The sequence below is a fragment of the Talpa occidentalis genome, unplaced genomic scaffold (genome assembly GCF_014898055.3).
Source record: "Talpa occidentalis isolate TD23 unplaced genomic scaffold, MPIMG_talOcc4v2.1 talOcc4.10, whole genome shotgun sequence".
In the NCBI taxonomy this organism is placed as follows: Eukaryota; Metazoa; Chordata; class Mammalia; order Eulipotyphla; family Talpidae; genus Talpa; species Talpa occidentalis.
This window is the reverse complement of record NW_023600993.1, coordinates 56015036-56034538: the sequence shown is the minus strand read 5'-3', so window position 1 is coordinate 56034538 and position 19503 is coordinate 56015036. Positions and strand designations below refer to the sequence as shown.

The window sequence follows — 19503 nt, the reverse complement described above, 5'->3', positions numbered from 1 at the left end:
TAATTGAAGGCCATTTGAGATGGCTATTAGGTTACTTGCCAGATAACCAAAAGAATGTTCTTTGAGAGAGGAAAGCAGTAGCTGGCACACTCAGTGAGGGAGCTGTGGCTGCCTTGATGCTAAATACTTGACCCTTCAAATGTGTTAAATACTTTCCAAAAACTGAACTCTGATGCTCACAGGGACCAATTTGGAGCTGCAGCCTGTTTGGAGCTGGAGCGCTCTTCGGGATCAGGAACACAAGTTTTCAGGAAGGTCTCTTAAAATTGAAGTCCTACTTTATTTTACAACTAACTTGAGTAGACCTTTTTCACGATCCTAATCTATATCTATATCCACACATGAAAACTGCTATAACACATAAAAACACCTGTTCTGACATGAATAATGAAAATTCCCCGAGAACGTGACCCATAATTAGTCAAATGTAGGCCCAGTGGGTGTCAGCTGCTATAATATATGCACAGCACACTGTCAGCACAGTCACAAAGCATAGCAATGCCACTTCTGAAAGAGACTCTGCAGCCACAGTGAGCGGGAGCACTTGGAAGCCAGGTCCAGGAGGGCGCCTCACAGCATGAGCTGAATGGAACAAAGGATCACTACGGTGTGACAAGACCACAAAGGCACTGAGGACATTGCAAATCTGGAGCGAGGCACCTGCTCTGTGCAGAGAAGAAAGGCCAGAGGAGCTGGCTGTGCCAAGGACACACACAGAGGAGACCTAGGTGAATACAAGACAGATGTCAGGCGAGCATCCTGGACCATCAGTCCTAGTGTGTACTGTATTGTGGGGCTGTAGGGGTGGGGGGGCAACACTGCTGGATGGCTGCTCTCTGCCTGCACCATGTGGCTGCAGAGTTCAAACATATGGCATAGTCTATTTAGACAGAAGATGTGCTTGCCAGGAGGCTAAGCCTCAGAGGCATCTAATCAGGTATCGAATTTAAAAACTTACTTTTCCTTATAGCCCACAGACACACACTGAAACAAATGAAACAAACTTCTGGGAAATATCAGAATGACATTTTTCATTCCTTTGTATTCCATTCCTTTTGTTGACACCTCCAAAAATATTTCACAGTCCACCAATGAGTGGCTGTTTGAAATCTGAGAAATACTGACAATCTATGGTAAATAAATGAACTCACAGACACACTCAAGGGAGCCTCTGGGGGAGAAGTGGGAGATGGTGGGGGATACCTGCCACCTGCCGAGGTTAGCAGAAGCCTGTAGACTGATCTCTGTGTATCTCTGTGCAGGCTCCTCTCACACCCCCAGGAGGAAGACCTCCAGATTTCCAGTCCTGTCTTTCTTAAATTTGTCTAATTTCAACCCGAATCTCACAATTAATGTAGACCCCCTCCCTTTCCCCTACCTTTGCAAGTGGCTCAGGGGTCCTGGAGTAAGACGGAGCCAGGGGACACTCTTCCTTTTCTCTAGGCCATGCCTTCCTAGGTAACAGCAGAAAGGAGAAGAAACCCAAAGCAGGCCCACTACAACTCCTGAGCCACCCCTGTCATCTCACATCATAAAAGCATCATTGGGACAGAGGATGGATTCCAGTTCCAGGGAGGAGGATGGAAAAACAACACTGATGTAACCCATCTGCACCAGGCTTGGATGTGAAGAGTAAGCGAGGCCTGGCCAAGTGCACATCAGCTGCCCTCCAGGCCAAGTCACACTCACATACCTGGGAACAAGCGAGCCTTGGGAGGTAACAAAGGAAAAATAAAAAAATGGAGTCTCTTAGGCTAAAGGCAGATCCTAGAGGGTTCACAAAATAAAATGTCCAAGGTGAATAATGCAACATTGACTTAACCAACAGCCACCACGGAGGAACTGAAATAGCCAGGCTTCCCGATTCAGACATTTCTGAGAAACTGCAGAGAAGATGCAGGTGGCTAAAAACTGCAACTGACCTCCTGTAAAAGAAAAAGAACTTGCAGATGGAATCCACCGATCACCTGAATGGACTTGGACAGAAAGTTAACACTTAACTGTCAACCAGTCAGGTCTCCTGTGTTGGAAAGCCCCTTTTGTGGTTTTTGACTTTATAAACACTCTGGGTTTGTTTTTTGTTTTTTGTTTTTTTTTCACTTAAAAGATTTTTTATTGTGATAAAATACAAGTAACATAAAATTATCATATTAGCCATTTCTTTTGGTTAGGTTATATTTATTGAGGTAATGTAAATTTACAACACAGTAGCTGTCTTAGGGGTGCAAGTTTATACCTATATAGACAAATGCATGTTATTTCACCACACCCACCAACAAAGCCCCAGGAATCCTCCATTAGACCCCGTCCCCCTTTGCTCCCACCCTACTGCACGCCCCTTTCAGTAGCCTTAGTAACAGTCCATTGTTCCCCTCCCCCTCCTGGTTTCACTCCCCCCTTTCCCTTTTCCTCCCCCAACTCTCCTGGATGCTCAGATCTGGAGTCATCTTTCAAGGTTGCCTTTGTCAGACCCTTGGTTTGGTTTTCTCTATATTCCACATATAAGTGAAACCATCCAGTATTTATCTGACAAAACAACTTGTTTTACTTAGCACAACCCCTTCCAGATCTATCTATGTTGCCCCAATGACATAAATTTATCTTTTTTTTATTGCTGAGTTCCATTGTGTATATTTCCACATCTTCTTGATCCATTCATCTGTTTTGGAACACTGAGGTTGTTTCCATATCTTGACTATTAAAAATAGTGCTGCAATAAACATAGGAGTGCAGGCTTCCTTTCAAATTTGTGTTTTTGTATTCTCTGAGTAGATACCTGGGAGTGGACCTGCTGGGTCATATGGCAGGTACAATTTTAGTGTTTTAAGGAACCACTTTCCATAGGGGCTGGAACAGAATTTATATTTCCAACAACAGGGTAAGAGGGTTCCTTTTTCTCCACCCCATCAAAAGCATTTGTTGATCTTGGGGTTTTTTTTTAATGTGTGCCATTACCACAGGTATGAGGTGGTATCTCACTAGCTTTGTCAGTATTTCCCCTTGGACAAGTGCCTATCCAGTTCTGCCATTTTTTGATTGGGTTGTTTGTTTTGGCTGTGTTAACTTGTCCATTTTTGGCTGTGTTAGCTCTTTGTCCATTTTTGATACCATTCCCTTATAAAATGTATGGTGTACAAATATTTTCTCCCATTCAGTAGGGTGTCTCTTCAGTTTTGTTTTTTGAACAGAAGCTTTTTGTTTGATATAGATCCAGTTTATAGTCTCCTTTGTTTTCCTTGTCACAAGAAATGAATCTGTAAAGATGTTTCTAACATTTATGTCATGAAGTGGTTTTCCTATGTTATGTTCTATATATTTTATGATTTCAGATCTTACATCCAAGTCTTTTATCTACTTTGAGTTGATTTTACTGTATGGTGTGAGATAGTGAGATAGGTCTAGTTTCATTCTTTCACATGTGGGAGTTCAATATTTCCAACACCATTTATTGAAGAGGCTTCCTTGTTCCAGTATATATATTTTGATCATTTGTTGTAGATTAGTTGTCCACAAATGTGTGATTTTATTTCTATTCCATTGGTCTATGTGTCTGTTTTTGTTCCAGTACCATGATGTTTTAATTATTATGGCTTTGTGGCATATTTTGAAGCCTGAAGTGTGAGGCCATCAGTCTCCCTCTTTATTGTCAGGATTGCTTTGGCTGTTCTGGGACATCTGTGGTTCCATATGCATTTCAGTAAAGTTTATTGTATTTCTTTGAAAAGTGCCATTTAAACTTTGATAGGGATTGCATTGAATCTGTATACTGCTTTAGGTAGGATGGCCATTTTGACAATGTTGATTTTTTCCTATCCATGAACAGGAAATATAGTTCTATCCTTTTGTGTCTTCTTGTATTTCATTTAACTATGCTTTACAGTTTTCCTTGTACAAGTTTTTCACTTCCTCTGTTAAGATTATCCTCCAGGTATCTAATTTCTGTTGATGACATTGTAAAGGAATGGTTTTCTTAATTTCTTCTTCCTGCTGGTTGTTTGAATATAAAAGGCAATGATTTCTGTGTGTTCATTTTGCTCTGAAGTTTATGTCATGGAGTGGTTTCCCTATGTTTTCTTCTATATATTTTATGATTTCGGACCTTACATCCAAGTCTTTTATCTATTTTGAGTAGATTTTACTGTATGGTGTGAGAGAGTGGTATACCGACCCTGCAACTTTGCTTATTTGCTTATTATTTTCATTAGAGTCTTTGGGATTCTCTATGTATTTTATCATATCATCTACAAATAATAGCTTTATTATTTATCATTTGATTCTTTTTATAGCTTTATCTTGCCTAACTTCTCCAGCTAGGACTTCTAATACTATGTTGAATAGCAGTAGAGAGAGTGGACATCCTTGTCTTATACCAAATTTTAGTGGAAAAGCTTTCAGTTTTTCACCATTGAGAATGATACAAGCTGAGCGTTTGTCATATATGGCCTTTATTATGTTAAGATATGTTCCACTTACACCCAGTTTTTCAAGAGTTTTCATTATTAATGGATTCTGAATCTTACCAACTGCTTTCTCAACATCTATTGCTATGATCACAGTGGTTTTTACTTTCCTTTTTGTTGATGTGGTGAGTTACACTGATTGACTGTCCGATGTTGAAACATCGTGTGTTCCTGGTATATATGTTACATGGTTATGATGTATAATCCTTTTACTGCATTGTTGGATTTAGTTTGCTAAAATTTTATTAAGGATTGTTGCCTCTGTGATCACTTGGGCAAATGGTTTGCTGTCATTGTGTTGTTTGAATCAGCACAATGTTGGCCTCATTATATGTATTTGGAAGTATTCCTGCTTAATTTTTTGAGAGTTCAAGCAGAATAGGTGTTAGTTCATCTTTGAAAGTGTGGTAGAAATTGCTTGTGAAGCATTTGGTCCTGGACTTCTGTTTTTTGGTAAAGTCTTGATTTCTGTTTCAATTTCCTTGTTTGTGATTCATCTGTTCAGGCTTTTTTTCTTTTATACTCCATCATGGATGACTGTATAATTGTAAGAATGCTTCCATCTTGTCTAGGTTGTCAAACTTGTTTCCATATAAATGTTCATAATAATCTGATTATCCTTTGAATTTCTGCAGTCTGTTGTAATTTCTCCTCTTTCATTTTTGATTTTTTTACTCCCTCTTTTTCTAATAAGCTGGTCTATTTTATTCATTTTTTCAAAGAATCAGCTTTCGGTTTTACTGATCTGTTGGACTATCTTTTCAATTTCCATTTCATTTACAGAAATAGATTTCTTTCCTTCTGCTGAATTTTAGGTTTTTAAATTCTTTTCAAGTTCCTTGAGATGAGAGGCAAGGTTGTTGATTTGGGCTCTTCCTTTCTTGATGTGGGCCTGTATTGCTACATACTTCCCTCTTAATACTGTTTTTGCTGTGTCCCATCATTCTGAAAGTTTGTGCCCTCATTATTATTTCTCTTAAGAGAAATAATACTTTTTGATTTCTTCTTTGATTTCCTCATTAACCCAGTGGCCTTTCAGTAGTGGGTTGTATAATCAATGCATTAGAGTACTTCATTATTTTATTTTTGTAGTTGAGTTGTTTTCTCTAATGTCTATTTTCAGATTTAATAGTAATAGTCTGATGTATTTTGATGTTCCTTCATTTAGTAAGTATATATTGATGAGTATTATCTCTTCCTGCTATATTGTTCCCTTAATCATTGTATAGTGTCCATCCTTGTCTCTGGTTACCTTTTTAACATGGAAGTGCATTTTATCTGACATTAAGTATGGCTGTCCATGCCTTCCTTTGGTGTCATTTGCTTACATAATTGTTTTCCATCCTTTAAGTGTATGTTTATCCTTGGAACTTAGGTGTGCTTCCTGGAGGCAGCAGAAGGTTGGATTCTGTTTCCTGATCCAACTCATAACTCTGTGTCTTTTTATTGATGAGTTTATAGTACATTTACATTTGGGGTGATTACTGACATATGAAAGTTTGCTGCTGCCATTTCATCCTTAATTTTGTGATTCTATTTAATTGCTTGTTCAGCTTTTTTGAGTGTTTATTCCTCTCTTTAGTTTAATTACTAAGGCTTCACTCAATATTCCTTGGAGAGGGGCATTTAGTGGTTACAAACTCCCTGAGATTCTGTTTGTCTGAGAAGGTCTTTGTTTCTCTCACATATGTGAAGAAGAGTTTTGCAGGATAGAGTATTCTTGGTTAGCAATTTTTATCTTGAAGTATTTTGAATTACTCATTCTATATCTTCTTGCCCATAGTGTTTCTTCAGAGAAGCCTGATGTTAGCCTAGTCAAGATTCCTTTATAGGTCATTTGTTTCTTCCTTTTTATCAATTTCATTATTTTTCTTTGTCATGGTCTCAGAAGTTTTACTACTATATCTACTATATATCTTTTTTAAAAAGATTTATTTATTCATGCATACAAGAACTGGGGTACAGGCCAGAGGGGGTTGGGGGGGGTAAGAGGATTCACCAGAGACAGAGTGGGGAACAGAACAGGCAGCTCAATGGAAATACACTGCTGAGGGGAGCAGCGGGCGAGTCAGGAGAGGTCTGCTGCACCATGTGGGTTGCTTCCTGACTGGGGATCGAATTTGTGCTGCAGTGGCTTCAGATTGCTTCATAGGTTGCATCTTAACCCCTTGAGCCACCAGGGAAGACCCCTATATCTACTACATCTCTTACTGTAGGTCTTTTTTTTTTTTTTTTTGCTTAGGTGTTAGGTAACCTGGTGTTCTGTTAGCTTCCTGTGTTTTTATGTTCAGTTCCCTCTCCAAGTTTGTGAAGTTTTCTTCCATTATTTTTTTTTTTTAAGATTGATTTATTTATTTATACAAGCACTGGGTACATACAGTCAGAAGTGCGGGAGGGTGAGAGAATTCACCAGAGCCGGAGCGGGGAACAGAACAGGCAGACTGACTAAGAAATACACTGCTGAGGGGAGCAGCGGGCAGCAGGAGAGGTCTGTGCGCCATGTGGGACCCTCACCCGTTGGCCAGGGATTGAACAGGCGCTGCAGAGGCTGCAGGCAGCTTTGCAGCCCAGCGCTCAACCGCTGCACCACCGGGGAGGCCCTTCTTCCATTATTTTTTAAAATAATTTTCCAGTTCCCTTATCTCTCTCTTTCTGAGATACCCATGGCATCAGATAATTCTCCAAGTCTTTCTTCATTTTTTTAGCTTTGTATCTCTCTTTTTCTATTTTGATTTTTTCCCCATTTGACTCTTTGATCTTACTTATTTATTTTTGCATTAGTTTAGTCTACTTCTTTGACTTTCTAAGAATGTTTCATCTCCTCCACTTACCTTTCCACTTTTTTGAATTTCTACTATTTTCTTACTTAGAGGTTCAAATTTGATCATAACTCAGACAGTTTAGAGATATGCAGGAAAACTCAAAAAAGGAAATGAATGCTATGAAAAACAGAGTTTTCTTTGTATTGCTCCAATTCTTTGATTTTCTTAATAATATGGCAGTTTTTACTTCTGCATCTGATAGGAATAAAAGCTCTTCCATGTCTTTGTGAGTTGGTCCTGGATATTTGTTTTCTCTCCATGATCTACTGTTCCCCTGAGGACTTGCTTGGCCATTTGCATTTCTGTTTCTCCCCATCATTTACTTTCAGTTTGTTCTGTAGTAGGAAACTTTGTTGTGTGTGGGTCCTCCTTTTCCGCTGTTTAGGGTGTTTACCAGTTGGTGGGCATGGCAGTTGGTGCTTGTGGGGTTTGGTGTGGTGCTAGAAATTCACTCCAAGTCTACTTGGGTCCAGGATCCAGGCATTGCAGCATCTGGGTCTGGGCAGGGGCTAGGGCCAGGAATGAGAGCAGCCCTGCAGCTCACCTCTAGGTTCACTGGGGCCAGTATCTGAGCATCACAGTACCCACATCTGAGGACTAGGGAGTTGAAAACCTTTTTCTAATGGTCTAAACACATGAGTTCTAGCCAAGTTCCTCATAGGTACATGGCTCAGCTCTTTGCTTTGATCCTTAAACAAAAGTTATCCTTTTCTCCTAGAAGGTCTGAAATTTTCTTATGAATAACAGAGGGATGAAGTCTCAGAGTGAGTGCACCATGAATCTGTAAAGGCCCAGCGGCCAGTTCAACACATTGCTGACCACTCTTTCAACTGACCTAATCTGGTTCAGTTCTGGTTCCTGCACAGAAATGCTCATGGCCAGTAGCCCTGGGTCTTGGCATCAAGCTGGCCAATTTTGTCTTTTTTCAATCTCTTGCCTCAGACTCTTAAGCTATCTATCCTGCCCCATGGACAGCCTTTGGAGTTCCTCCCTCTCCTATTTGTGCTTCCTATCCTCTAAAATCAATAGCATTAGATGGACCAACTGCAGCTCTCTAAAAAGCCTTTCACTTCAAAAATCACAAACTTAGAAAAATGTTCAGGCTCATGAGAAGGGGAGGGTGAACTTTCAGAAAGGGGTTAGTGCAGCTGGACCAACCCTGCAGGAGTAGGCCATATCAGTGCACGGGAGGTGCTATGTCAAAATCTGGGCTACCTTGTGTTTAATGTCACCAACAGGTCTATCTCTAGCATTTTCAGCAAAGGAAACTGATTCCAGGCAGGCAGCACCCATTTCCTGAATTCTGAGGACATATGTATTTGGTGAAATCATGTGTTTTCATTTGGAATACTATCTCTAGAAACGGAAGGTCTGGGTCAGATTTTGCTTTACAGTCATGTGCGAAAGTCACTTAGCCTTCCTGAGCCTTGATTTCTCTGATATAGGAAAGCAGGTAACCAGCCACCCTGCCCTCTTTGGTCAACTTTATGGAAATCTTACAAGTGAAAAAAATCCATCCTGGGACAGCCCCATGCTAGGTACACTGATGAGGTCTCAGTATTTGCTATTTTTCCCAGTTCATGTTTCTGCATGTCTCGTGCTATCTGTCCCCACTGGGCACACGGATTCCCAACACTAGGGATAACTATGATGGGCTTTAGAAATTAGCATCCATTTGTCATACCTTCATTTGAAATTATGTGAATACAGTAATCTCATTTGAAGTTGGAAATTTCAAAATTTACCACACTAAATGCCACTCGACACGTGAAAATCAAAGAGCTAGAAATGCAGTCTGAATGCATAGCATTTCTATTTTAAAAAGTCAAAAAGTTACTGATGTAAAGTTAAACAAATAAAACTAGATTTAACCTTTCTAAGAGTGGCTGTTTTCAAGAACAAGTAAAATTAACACTGGGTCTGCCAGTCATGACAGTGGAGATAGAAGGGAAAGAAACATTTGGAGACAAAGGTTGGGATGTGAGAAAGAAATGTAGGACTGGGAAAAACTGAGTCTTCCCCCTGATCATGATGTGCAGGGCTGCCAAGCTCACCCTGTGGCCCCAAACATGTAGACCAGCAAGTCAGAACACAATCCTTGCTAGTGTGGACGCCCCAATCCATGACACAAACACACAACCTACCAATACTCTCCTGACCTGAGGGAAGCTCCACACTGGGAGAAAAGCATCACATCTCCTGTTCATTTATTTAATCACTCTCAGTCACAACTCCTTGTATCCTTGGGCAGGCTCCCAGAACTCCCAACAGTGCCTAGCACACGAGGTGCTCAAATGCATTCCTACTATGAAGACAACATGTTCTACCTTCCAGGAGAGCATGGGGCAAAATGCCTCCATTTCCTGACTAGCCATGCTAGGAGAATAGGCAGCAGCCATGCACATACCAACCCACATGTTGTGTAGGTATACAACACATACACACATGCACTTCTCTCGATATGCAGGTATAGGATACACTCATGAGTATTCCTGAATTAGGTGAAACACAGGTACATGTACATACCTGGACCCGGGTGATGTGCAGGTACAGAACACAGGTCACCAGGAAACAGATGCAGAACACCAACAGAAGCAGGAGGGCCAGACTCCTAGATATAGAAGACATACAGTTACTGTGAGCTGGGGCAAGGTGAAGCGTGCCCTAAAGGTGCCTGGGAATCAACCCACATCCCACACTCTACCCAGCATGTCACCCAGCCCTCAGGAAGAAGCAGAACCTCAGGAAGAAGCATCAAGTCTCCGGGGTCTTGCCTAAGCTGGTTCTCTTCCCGTGTCCACTCCCAAGTTCTACCCCTGTAGCTTGCAGGATCCCCAGTCCTGAGAACTTCCTAGAGGTGCCTTCCTCAAGAAGCACTAAAGTTGCACCGACGTGGCCACTGGACTCTGCTCTTTTACTGTACTTTGTCTGGGAAGGGGTTCCCTAGAAAAGGTTTGATCCCATATAGGTCCATCAAGGCAGTGACCCTCACCGTGTGCTCACATTGTCTGGGTGGGGGTGGGGGGAGGGGGAACAGGACAGTTTCTATGTGTTTTCTTGAATCTCTCAGGAGAATTACTCCAATAAGGAAATTTATTAAGAAAGGATGTTGGCAGGGTGGGGGGTACAGAGTGAAGGTTTTCTGGGGTCTTCTTTGATTAAAAAAAAAACCTGCCAAATTAAAATCACAGTTTTCTTCCTTTTCAAGGGTCACTTTTCCTCATTTTAATATTTCTGAAAAATGCCATGCACCTAGAAACCAAGTATCCATTAGGTGTGCTGTAGGTTTTTTCCCTCAGAAACTATCATGACGTCTTTGGTGCGTGGTCAAAGACATGGATAATACAAGTGTCTTAGAAGTAAGTAAATTAAAAATTGAAAATCAAGAGTACCAGTCCCATACAACTTGGCATAAAGGCTTGCTCAACTAGTTACTTGAATAAATGGAGAAGTGGTACGTGGCTCATGCATCCCCAAACACTGGGCATGACAGGAGACTAACCTTGGGAGTCAAACTTGAATATAAAGAAATTCCCAATAACTTCATCTTATGGCAGGACACAGGACAACACTTACTGTGGGATTATGAGAAGGTAGACAAGGCCAAATAAGGCAGCCAGAATGAGGGCAAGCACGACGGCACTGGTGAAATACTCGTCCTGAAGCTGGTGGTACTATGGGATACAGAATTGACCATCAGTGGCCCAGCTTCCAGGAGACATGCAGACTCTGTCTTCCCAGGGATACCGAGGATGCTCAGAACCATTATGGGTGGAGAAGGACAGTGCCCATGCCCACACAGACCAGGAGAAGGGCCAGCAAGTGTAGCTGCATCTGGGGCCCGGCATCTCTGGTCACTGAGACGGATGACCTACCTTTCGCTCTCGCTCGGCTTGCTTATACTTCAGAGTGAAGAAGTTCAGGTCAGCCATCTCCAGCTCTGTCTGGCGGGCTTCCAGGAGGCGGCCAATGTACCTGTTAACACGTGTGCCCGGGGTGGTATAGACAACATTCGTAGAGAAAGATGAGCGGTTTCTGAGTTTCTCTGAAGTTGTTCTCAATGCCCTCCGCTGCAGCCATTGTGAAAAGAAAGGGAGATAATCAAATTCTCCATTTACTGAAGAAAAGAACTCATGCTCCCTCCACTCTGCGTCACTGCCCTCTGCAGAGTTAGGCTGCACTTGGGGATCTGAGATGTAATTGTAGGTTCACCACCAGCTGGTAGGGAGATCCCCAAGCCAGTTACAGTGCCACTGCTGTGCAGGTCCCCCTTCTGTAATGGGGTGCCATGGCACCTATGTGGTAGTACTGTGAGGAGGGCTGCAGGGCCCCACATGTGCCATGGGTGGGTCAGTGTCCAGCACAGAACAGTGATACAAACACTGGTTCTTTGAAAATACCAATAAAGTTTGGCAAACCTACAGCAAGAGTGACCAAGAAAAATAGAGAAAAGACGCTAACAAATTCAGAATGCAGAGTAAGTTTACAATGGACCTTGAGACACACATACTATAATTTACCCAGAATGAAAGATAATGGGAATAGCCCTATAATAACTAAAGAATTTGAATTCATAACTTTACAGTTCCTGAGAAAGTGTTCTCCAAATAGTTTCACTTGAGAATTCTATCAGACATTTAGAGAATAACACCAATTCTACACATTCTCTATCAGGAAACAGAAGAGGGACAACACTTTTCAAAGTTAGTATTATCCTGGTATCAGAATTAAAGATAGCAAAAAAAAAAAAAAAAAAGGAAAACTATAGGAAATACCTCTCATGAATATAAATGCAAAACCTTTCATAAAATATTAGCAAACAGAATTCAGCAATATATAACTAGAAATATATGACATGACCATTTTTAGGATTGCAAAACTGGTTAAATATTTCAATTTCAATGTAACCCACCATACCCCATGGTCATATCAATTGATACAGAAAAGCATTGGACAAAATTCAATACCCATTCATGCAAAGAATGGTGAGAAAACCATGGGGACTTCCCCAACTGGATAAACAGCATCTGTAGAATATGTACTCCACACTCACTGCTGAAAGACTGAATGCTTCCCTGCCAGCTCTGGATGAAGGCAGATATACTCTTATTCACACAGGACTAACTAGAACTTCCAGCCAGTACAATAAAGTAAGAAAATGAAATGAAAGGCAAACAAATCAGAAAGAAAGCTGTCTCTATTTGCAGATGATATGATGATCTACATAGAAAGGGAAGGGGAGAATCCTAGAATGAACAAGTGTGTTTTAAAGATCACAGGACATGATATCAACATTAAAAATCCAGTGGCATTTCTTTATAGTAGCAGAGGATGTGAAGACCAAAATTAAAATATAGTACTATCCACAATCACTAAGAAAAATGGACTAGTAGACATAAATCTAAAAAAAAAAAAAAATCAATCTTGTATGCCCACAACTATACAGCACTGATTAAAGAAATCAAAGATCTCAATAAATAAAGACACTTAACATGGTTTGGATTAAAAGGTTCAGTGATGACAAGGTTCCCCATTTTGACACACAAAGATTTAACATACTTCCAGTCAACATCCCAGAAAGATTTTTTTTGTAGACAAAATTATTCTAAATATTAAATGAAAAGGTAATGAGACTAGGATAGCTCATTCTTTATCAAAAAAAAAGGGGGGGCGGAGCAACATGGCAGCGAGGAGACGCTGCGAGTAAGATCTCCCATTAAAAAAAGTTAATAGGGAGGAAAAGCGGCAGGTCCCAGTGAGAACTGGGACACGGAAGATAAACAGGTGACGCCAGCAAACTGCCCGAAGAAGAAAGTGGCCATAAAAGAGGACCAGAAGGGAGGGAAGCGCAGAACCCTGCTCCCCTCCCCCACCCACAGAGGCGGCACTCTCCGACCGGCAGAGAGGAGGAAAAGAACAAACTAAAACGGCCAACAAGAACAAACGACGCAGCAAGCGGGACCGTGAGTGGAAAGGAACTATTGCAGCCACCACACCCCGTGAACGGGAGCTGTGGAGAACCCCGCAGGATCCGCCGCGGAGGTGAGCGAACGGCTCCGGGCGCCATTAAGAGAGAGACCCCGCCCCCGGGGAGGAGACCAGCACCAGCACACAGCCCCGGGCTCCTGGTAAGCTTGGGCGGAAAAGGCAGCGCGCTGGAAAAACAGGCGCGGATCGCTGTCAGGATTGCGTGGAACAGCAGCGCGCTGGAAAACCAAGTGCAGATCGGAATCGGGATCGCGCGCAGAAAAGCAGTGCAGTTGAAAAGCAAACGCGGATCCAGATCGCAGCTGCCCAGGTCCCTGCGCCTGCGACCTAGGCTTGCGGGGAGACGCGCGGAGGCCCTCACTGAGTGAGCAGGCCCAGGCGCCCAGGCACGGGAGCGGGATTCAAAAGGCGCCATTCCCGCGCCACTGAACTGGGCTACAGCCTGAGTCCTGGAACTGAGGGCTTTGGAACTGACACCCGGGGCACGAAACTAGGGGCGTGGGTTCCCCATGATGGTGGGGCACAAGGCAGACACAGCACCCCAAAGCCGTTGAGGTTTACCCTACCATTCCCGCTCTATTCCCTGTCCCACGGGGTGGAAAATCAGCTCCCAAGGGCTCCAGGAGAGATCTCTGGCGCCACCTAGCGACTTGAAGCCAGCAGAGGCGCCTAGAGGAGCCAGTGGCCAGCTGGGGAGTTAGCCCACGCCGGGCCCCTTCCGACCAGTAGTCTGAGCCCACAGGGGGAGCGAGCACCCACAGCCGGGGCAGACCAGGCGCGCAGAAGAGTGTGCCTGAGACCGGACGCACAGGGAGTGTGTCCCACATCACCATCTTAGAACAGGGACATTTCTTCAGTAAAGACTACCTGCAGAAGGCTTCCTCAGGAGCCAGAGGTGAGCGGGGGAAGTTCGCCCACGCCAGACCCCCTCTGGCCTGCAGTCCAAGCCCAGAGGGGGAGCAGGAACCCACCGCCGGGGCAGACCAGGCGCACAGGGGAGTGTGTCCCCACATCGGCATTTTAGAACAGGGACCTTTCTCCAGTAAAGACTGCTTGAAACTGACAGATGACTCCTGGAGGAACCAGAGATGAGCAGAGAAGCTCACCCAAGATGCCGGCCAGTCCCAACTACACAGTGTCCCAACGCATACGGCAAATTAGAAAACAGACAGTAGGGAGGAGAAGAACCACACGCAACCTAGCAACTCCCCAGGGAAAAAGCACACCACAAAAAGAAAAGCAGCCCCCAGATTGCAACGACAGTAACTTGGAAGAACTTCTGAGCCTTCCAGAAAGAGAATTTAAAATTGCCGTGATTAAAAAACTGACAGAAGTCATAAAGGAAAACAATGATAAGGGAAAAATAATCAACGATCAGAAGAATGAAATTGAGTCCCTAGAGAGGGAAAACAATGGTCAGAAGAATGAAATTGAGTCCCTAAAGAGGAAGTAAAAGAAATGCAGGAGATCAAAGAATTAATGGAAGAACTAAAGAATTCTGGGAAAAGCAATGAAAGCAGAATAGATGAAATGGAAGAACGAATAAGTAATCTTGAAGACACAGAAATAAAAAGAACCAAAACAGAAAAGGAAAGAGAAGTACGAAGGAAAAGAACGAAGAAAGACTTCGGGAACTATCTGACTCCATGAGGAAAGGAAATATAAGAGTTATAGGAATACCAGAAGGAGAGGAGAGAGATGTAGGAACAGAGAAAATATTCAAAGAGATAATTGAAGAGAACTTCCCAAATGTGAAGAAGGAGCTGAAAATTGATATACAAGAAGCAAGAAGAACACCAAACTTCCACGACGAAAGGAAAAATACAGCAAGACACATAATAGTAAAGCTCCCAAGAATCCAGGACAAGGAAAAAATAATGAAGCTGGCAAGAGGGAAGAAACAGATAACATTCAAAGGAAAGCCAATCAGGCTGACATCAGACTTCTCCGAAGAAACACTACGGGCAAGGAGAGAATGGAGGGACATAGTCAACAGACTCCAAGAAAACAGATGCCAACCAAGAATTCTCTATCCCGCAAAGCTCTCCTTTCTCTTTGAAGAAAGAATATGGACCTTCCCAGACAAACAGAAACTCCGGAATTTCATTGCAACTAAACCCCCACTCCAAAAAATACTACAAGGAGTCCTAAAGCCAGAACCTCAGAGGGACGAATAACAATGAAAGAAGGCCAAAAAAAAAAAAAGTTATTAAAAGAATAAATAAATAAAATCAAAGGAAAGACAAACACAATGGCAAATACAGATGCTAACATATCAATATTAACTCTAAATGTAAATGGACTAAACTCTTCAATAAAAAGACACAGAGTTGCAGCCTGGATTAAGAAACAAAACCCAACCTTTTGCTGTCTCCAGGAAACATTTAGCTACAAAAGATAAAAATAGGCTCAAAGTTAAAGGATGGAAAACAATCCTACAAGCAAATGGACCAAAAAAGAAAGCAGGAACAGCTATACTTATATCAGATAAAACAGATTTCAAACTCAAAAAGATAAAAAGAGACCCCAATGGTCACTACATTATGATCAAGGGGACAATACTTCAAGAAGAAATAACACTCATTAACATATACTCACCAAACGAAGGAGCACCAAAATATATCAGACAACTGTTGTCCTCTCTGAAAACAGACATCAGAGAAAACACATACGTAGTGGGAGACTTCAACACACCACTATCAACAATGGAGATCAACACAAGACAAAAATAAGTAAAGAAACTAAAGCTCTAAATAAGGACCTAGAGCATTTGGGCTTAACAGACATCTATAGAACACTAAACCCAAAAAAAACGGAGTACACATTTATCTCAAGTGCACAAGGATCATTCTCCAGGATCGATCACATACTGGGGCACAAGACAGCATCAACAGATACACCAAGATTGAAATCATATCAACCATCTTTTCTGACCATGAAGGCATCAAACTAGAAATAAACCATAAAAAGAAGGCAAGGAACTTTCCTACCTCATGGAGATTAAAAACCACACTACTGGAAGACCACTGGACTAATGAGGAGATCAAAGAAGAAATTAAAAAATTCTTTGAATTGAACGACAAGGAGGACACCAATATCCTAAATGTATGGGATGCAGCAAAAGCAGTAATAAGAGGAAAATATATAGCAATAGAAGCTCACATCAAGAAACAAGAAAGAACTCAAAGAAACAACCTAATCTCGAAGCTCAAAGATCTAGAAAAAGAACAACAAAAAACCCCAAAACCAGTAGAAGAAAAGAAATAATAAAAACAAAAGCAGAAATAAATGAAATTGAACTAAAAAAAAACAATCCAAAAGATCAATGAAACCAAGAGCTGGTTCTTTGAAAAAATCAATAAAATAGACAAACCCTAGCCAGGCTCACAAAGGAAAAAAGGGAGAAAGCACAAATAAACAGGATCATCAATGAAAGAGGAGAAATCACAACGGACACAGCAGAAATCAAAAGAATAATCAGTAACTACTATGAACAGTTATATGGAAACAAGTTTAACAATCTAGAGGAGATGGACAAATTCCTACAACTCTACAATCACCCAAAGCTAGATAAAGAAGAAATAGAACACCTAAACAGACCAATTACAAGCAGCGAAATTGAAATGGTAATCAAAAACCTCCCAAAACAAAGCCCAGGACCTGATGGATTTACAAATGAATTCTACCAAACATTCAGAGACGAATTAGTGCCTATCCTTCACAAACTCTTCCAAAAAATTGAGAAGGAAGGGACAATACCAAACACATTCTATGAAGCCAACATTACACTAATACCAAAACCAAACAAGGACAACACAAAAAAGGAAAACTACAGGCCAATCTCCCTAATGAACACTGATGCAAAAATCCTCAATAAAATTTTAGCTATCAGAATCCAACAATGCATCCATAAGATAATTCACCACGACCAAGTAGGATTCATTCCAGGGACACAAGGATGGTTTAACATCCGAAAATCAATCAACGTTATCCAACACATCAACAAAAAGAAATATAAAAACCATATGATAATATCAATAGATGCTGAGAAAGCTTTCGACAAAGTGCAACACCCATTCATGATAAAAGCCCTTGAAATTCTTGGGATACAAGGAACATACCTCAACATCATAAAGGCCATCTATGACAAGCCAACAGCCAGTATCATTCTCAATGGTGAAAAGCTGAAAGCAATTCCATTAAGATCTGGAACAAGACAAGGATGTCCACTCTCACCACTGCTTTTCAATATAATACTGGAAGTCCTAGCCAGAGCAATAAGACAAGAGAAAGACATCCAAGGAATCCAAATAGGAAAGAAGAAGTCAAACTATCACTATTTGCAGATGATATGATAATATACATAGAGAACCCCAAAAAGTCCACAGAAAAACTAATTCAACTCATCTATCAGTTCAGTAAAGTGGCAGGATACAAAATAACACGCAAAAGTCAGTAGCCTTCCTATACACAAACAATAAATCTGAAGAAGAAGAAATCAAAAAAACCATCCCTTTTTTATTGAAACAAAAAAAATCAAATATTTGGGAATAAATCTAACAAAAGAGGTAAAGGACATATACAAAGAAAACTATAAAACACTGTTAAAAGAAATAGAAGAAGACACAAAGAAATGGAAAGACATCCCCTGCTCATGGATTGGAAGAATAAACATTATTAAAATGGCCATCCTTCCAAAAGCAATATACAGATTCAATGCTATTCCAATCAAAATTTCAATGTCATTCTTCAAAGAAATAGAACAATTATTGATGAAATTCATATAGAATCACAAAAAACCCGAATAGCCAAAGCTCTCCTGAAAAAAAAAGAAGGGAATGGAGGCATCACACTCCCCAGACTTCAAACTCTACTACAAAGCCATAATCATCAAAACTGCATGGTATTGGAACAAGAAACAGACATACAGACCAATGGAATCGAATAGAAAATCCAGAAATAAACCCACAGATTTATGGTCAACTAATCTTTGACAAAGGAGCAAGAACTATGCATTGGAGCAAAGAAAGTTTGTTCAATAAATGTGCTGGAAAACTGGGTCGCTACATGCAAAAGAATGAAGCTTGACCACTACCTCACACCATACACAAAAATCAACTCAAAATGGATTAAAGAACTAGACATAAGACCTGAAACCATAAAATATATAGAAGGAAATATAGGCGAAACACTACGTGATTTGCACATCAAAGACATCTTTACAGACACATCACCCAAAGCAGTGATAGTGAAGGCGAAGATAAACAGCTGGGACTACATCAAATTAAAGAGCTTCTGCATAGCAAAAGAGACAATAACAAAACAAAGAGAAACCCCACCAACTGGGAGAACATTTTTGCACCCAATACTAATGATAAAGGACTGATCACAAAAATCTGCAAGAGCTGATGAGACTTAACAACAACAAAGAAAAGAATCCAGTCAAAAAATGGGCAGAAGAGCTAAAAAGAAAAACTTCTCTGAAGAGGAAATGCAAATGGCCAACAGGCATGAAAAAAATGTTCAACATCACTTGTAATCAGGGAAATGCAAATCAAAAACTACTATGAGATACCATCTTACACCAGTGAGAATGGCACATATTAAAAAAACTAGCAACAACAAATGTTGGCGAGGGTGTGGAGAAAAAGGAACTCTTCTGCACTGTTGGTGGGAGTGCAAACTGGTCCAACCACTGTGGAGAGCTGTGTGGAGATTTCTGGACCTACTAAACATAGAGCTTCCATATGATCCAGCAATTCCACTCCTAGGTATTTACCAAAGGACACAGAAACATCATTCCAAAGAACACCTGCACCCCTATGTTTATAGCAGCACTGTTTACAATAGCTAAGCTTTGGAAACAACCCAAATGCCCAAAATAGATGACTGGATCAAGAAGATGTGGTACCATATATACCATGGAATATTACTCAGCATTCAAAAAAGATAAACACATGCAATTTGCAGCAACATGGATGGCACTCTGGAAGGGATCATGCTCAGCGAAATAAGCCAAAAGAAAAGAAAAATACCGGATGGTCTCACTCATAGCAGGAAATCTAGAAAAACTTAAATAAGGGACCAGGAAAAACGAAATAACTATAAAAAAGTGAAAAATTCAAAAAAAAATCAACAAAAAACTACGAACCAGATGACACTTTTAGGTGGGACGGGGGTGGGAGGGAGGGATTGGGGTCAGAATGGGGGGGCTGCAATTGTATGGGGAAAAA

At 41.2% G+C, this 19503-nt stretch overlaps 1 protein-coding gene across 3 annotated transcripts in view; it reads right to left on the bottom strand.

Annotated features, from left to right (window-relative positions):
• The window catches only part of ADCY1 (adenylate cyclase 1), a 165566-nt gene that overhangs the window by 34457 nt on the left and 111606 nt on the right, over positions 1–19503 (bottom strand). For all 3 annotated transcript variants that reach the window (XM_037493224.2, XM_054695670.1, XM_054695677.1), the window contains 3 exons: positions 11158–11352; positions 10859–10956; positions 9809–9893 (listed from right to left, as the gene is read on the bottom strand). In XM_037493224.2, the coding sequence (XP_037349121.1) occupies positions 9809–9893; positions 10859–10956; positions 11158–11352 (378 nt within the window). The remainder of the gene's footprint in view (positions 1–9808; positions 9894–10858; positions 10957–11157; positions 11353–19503) is intronic.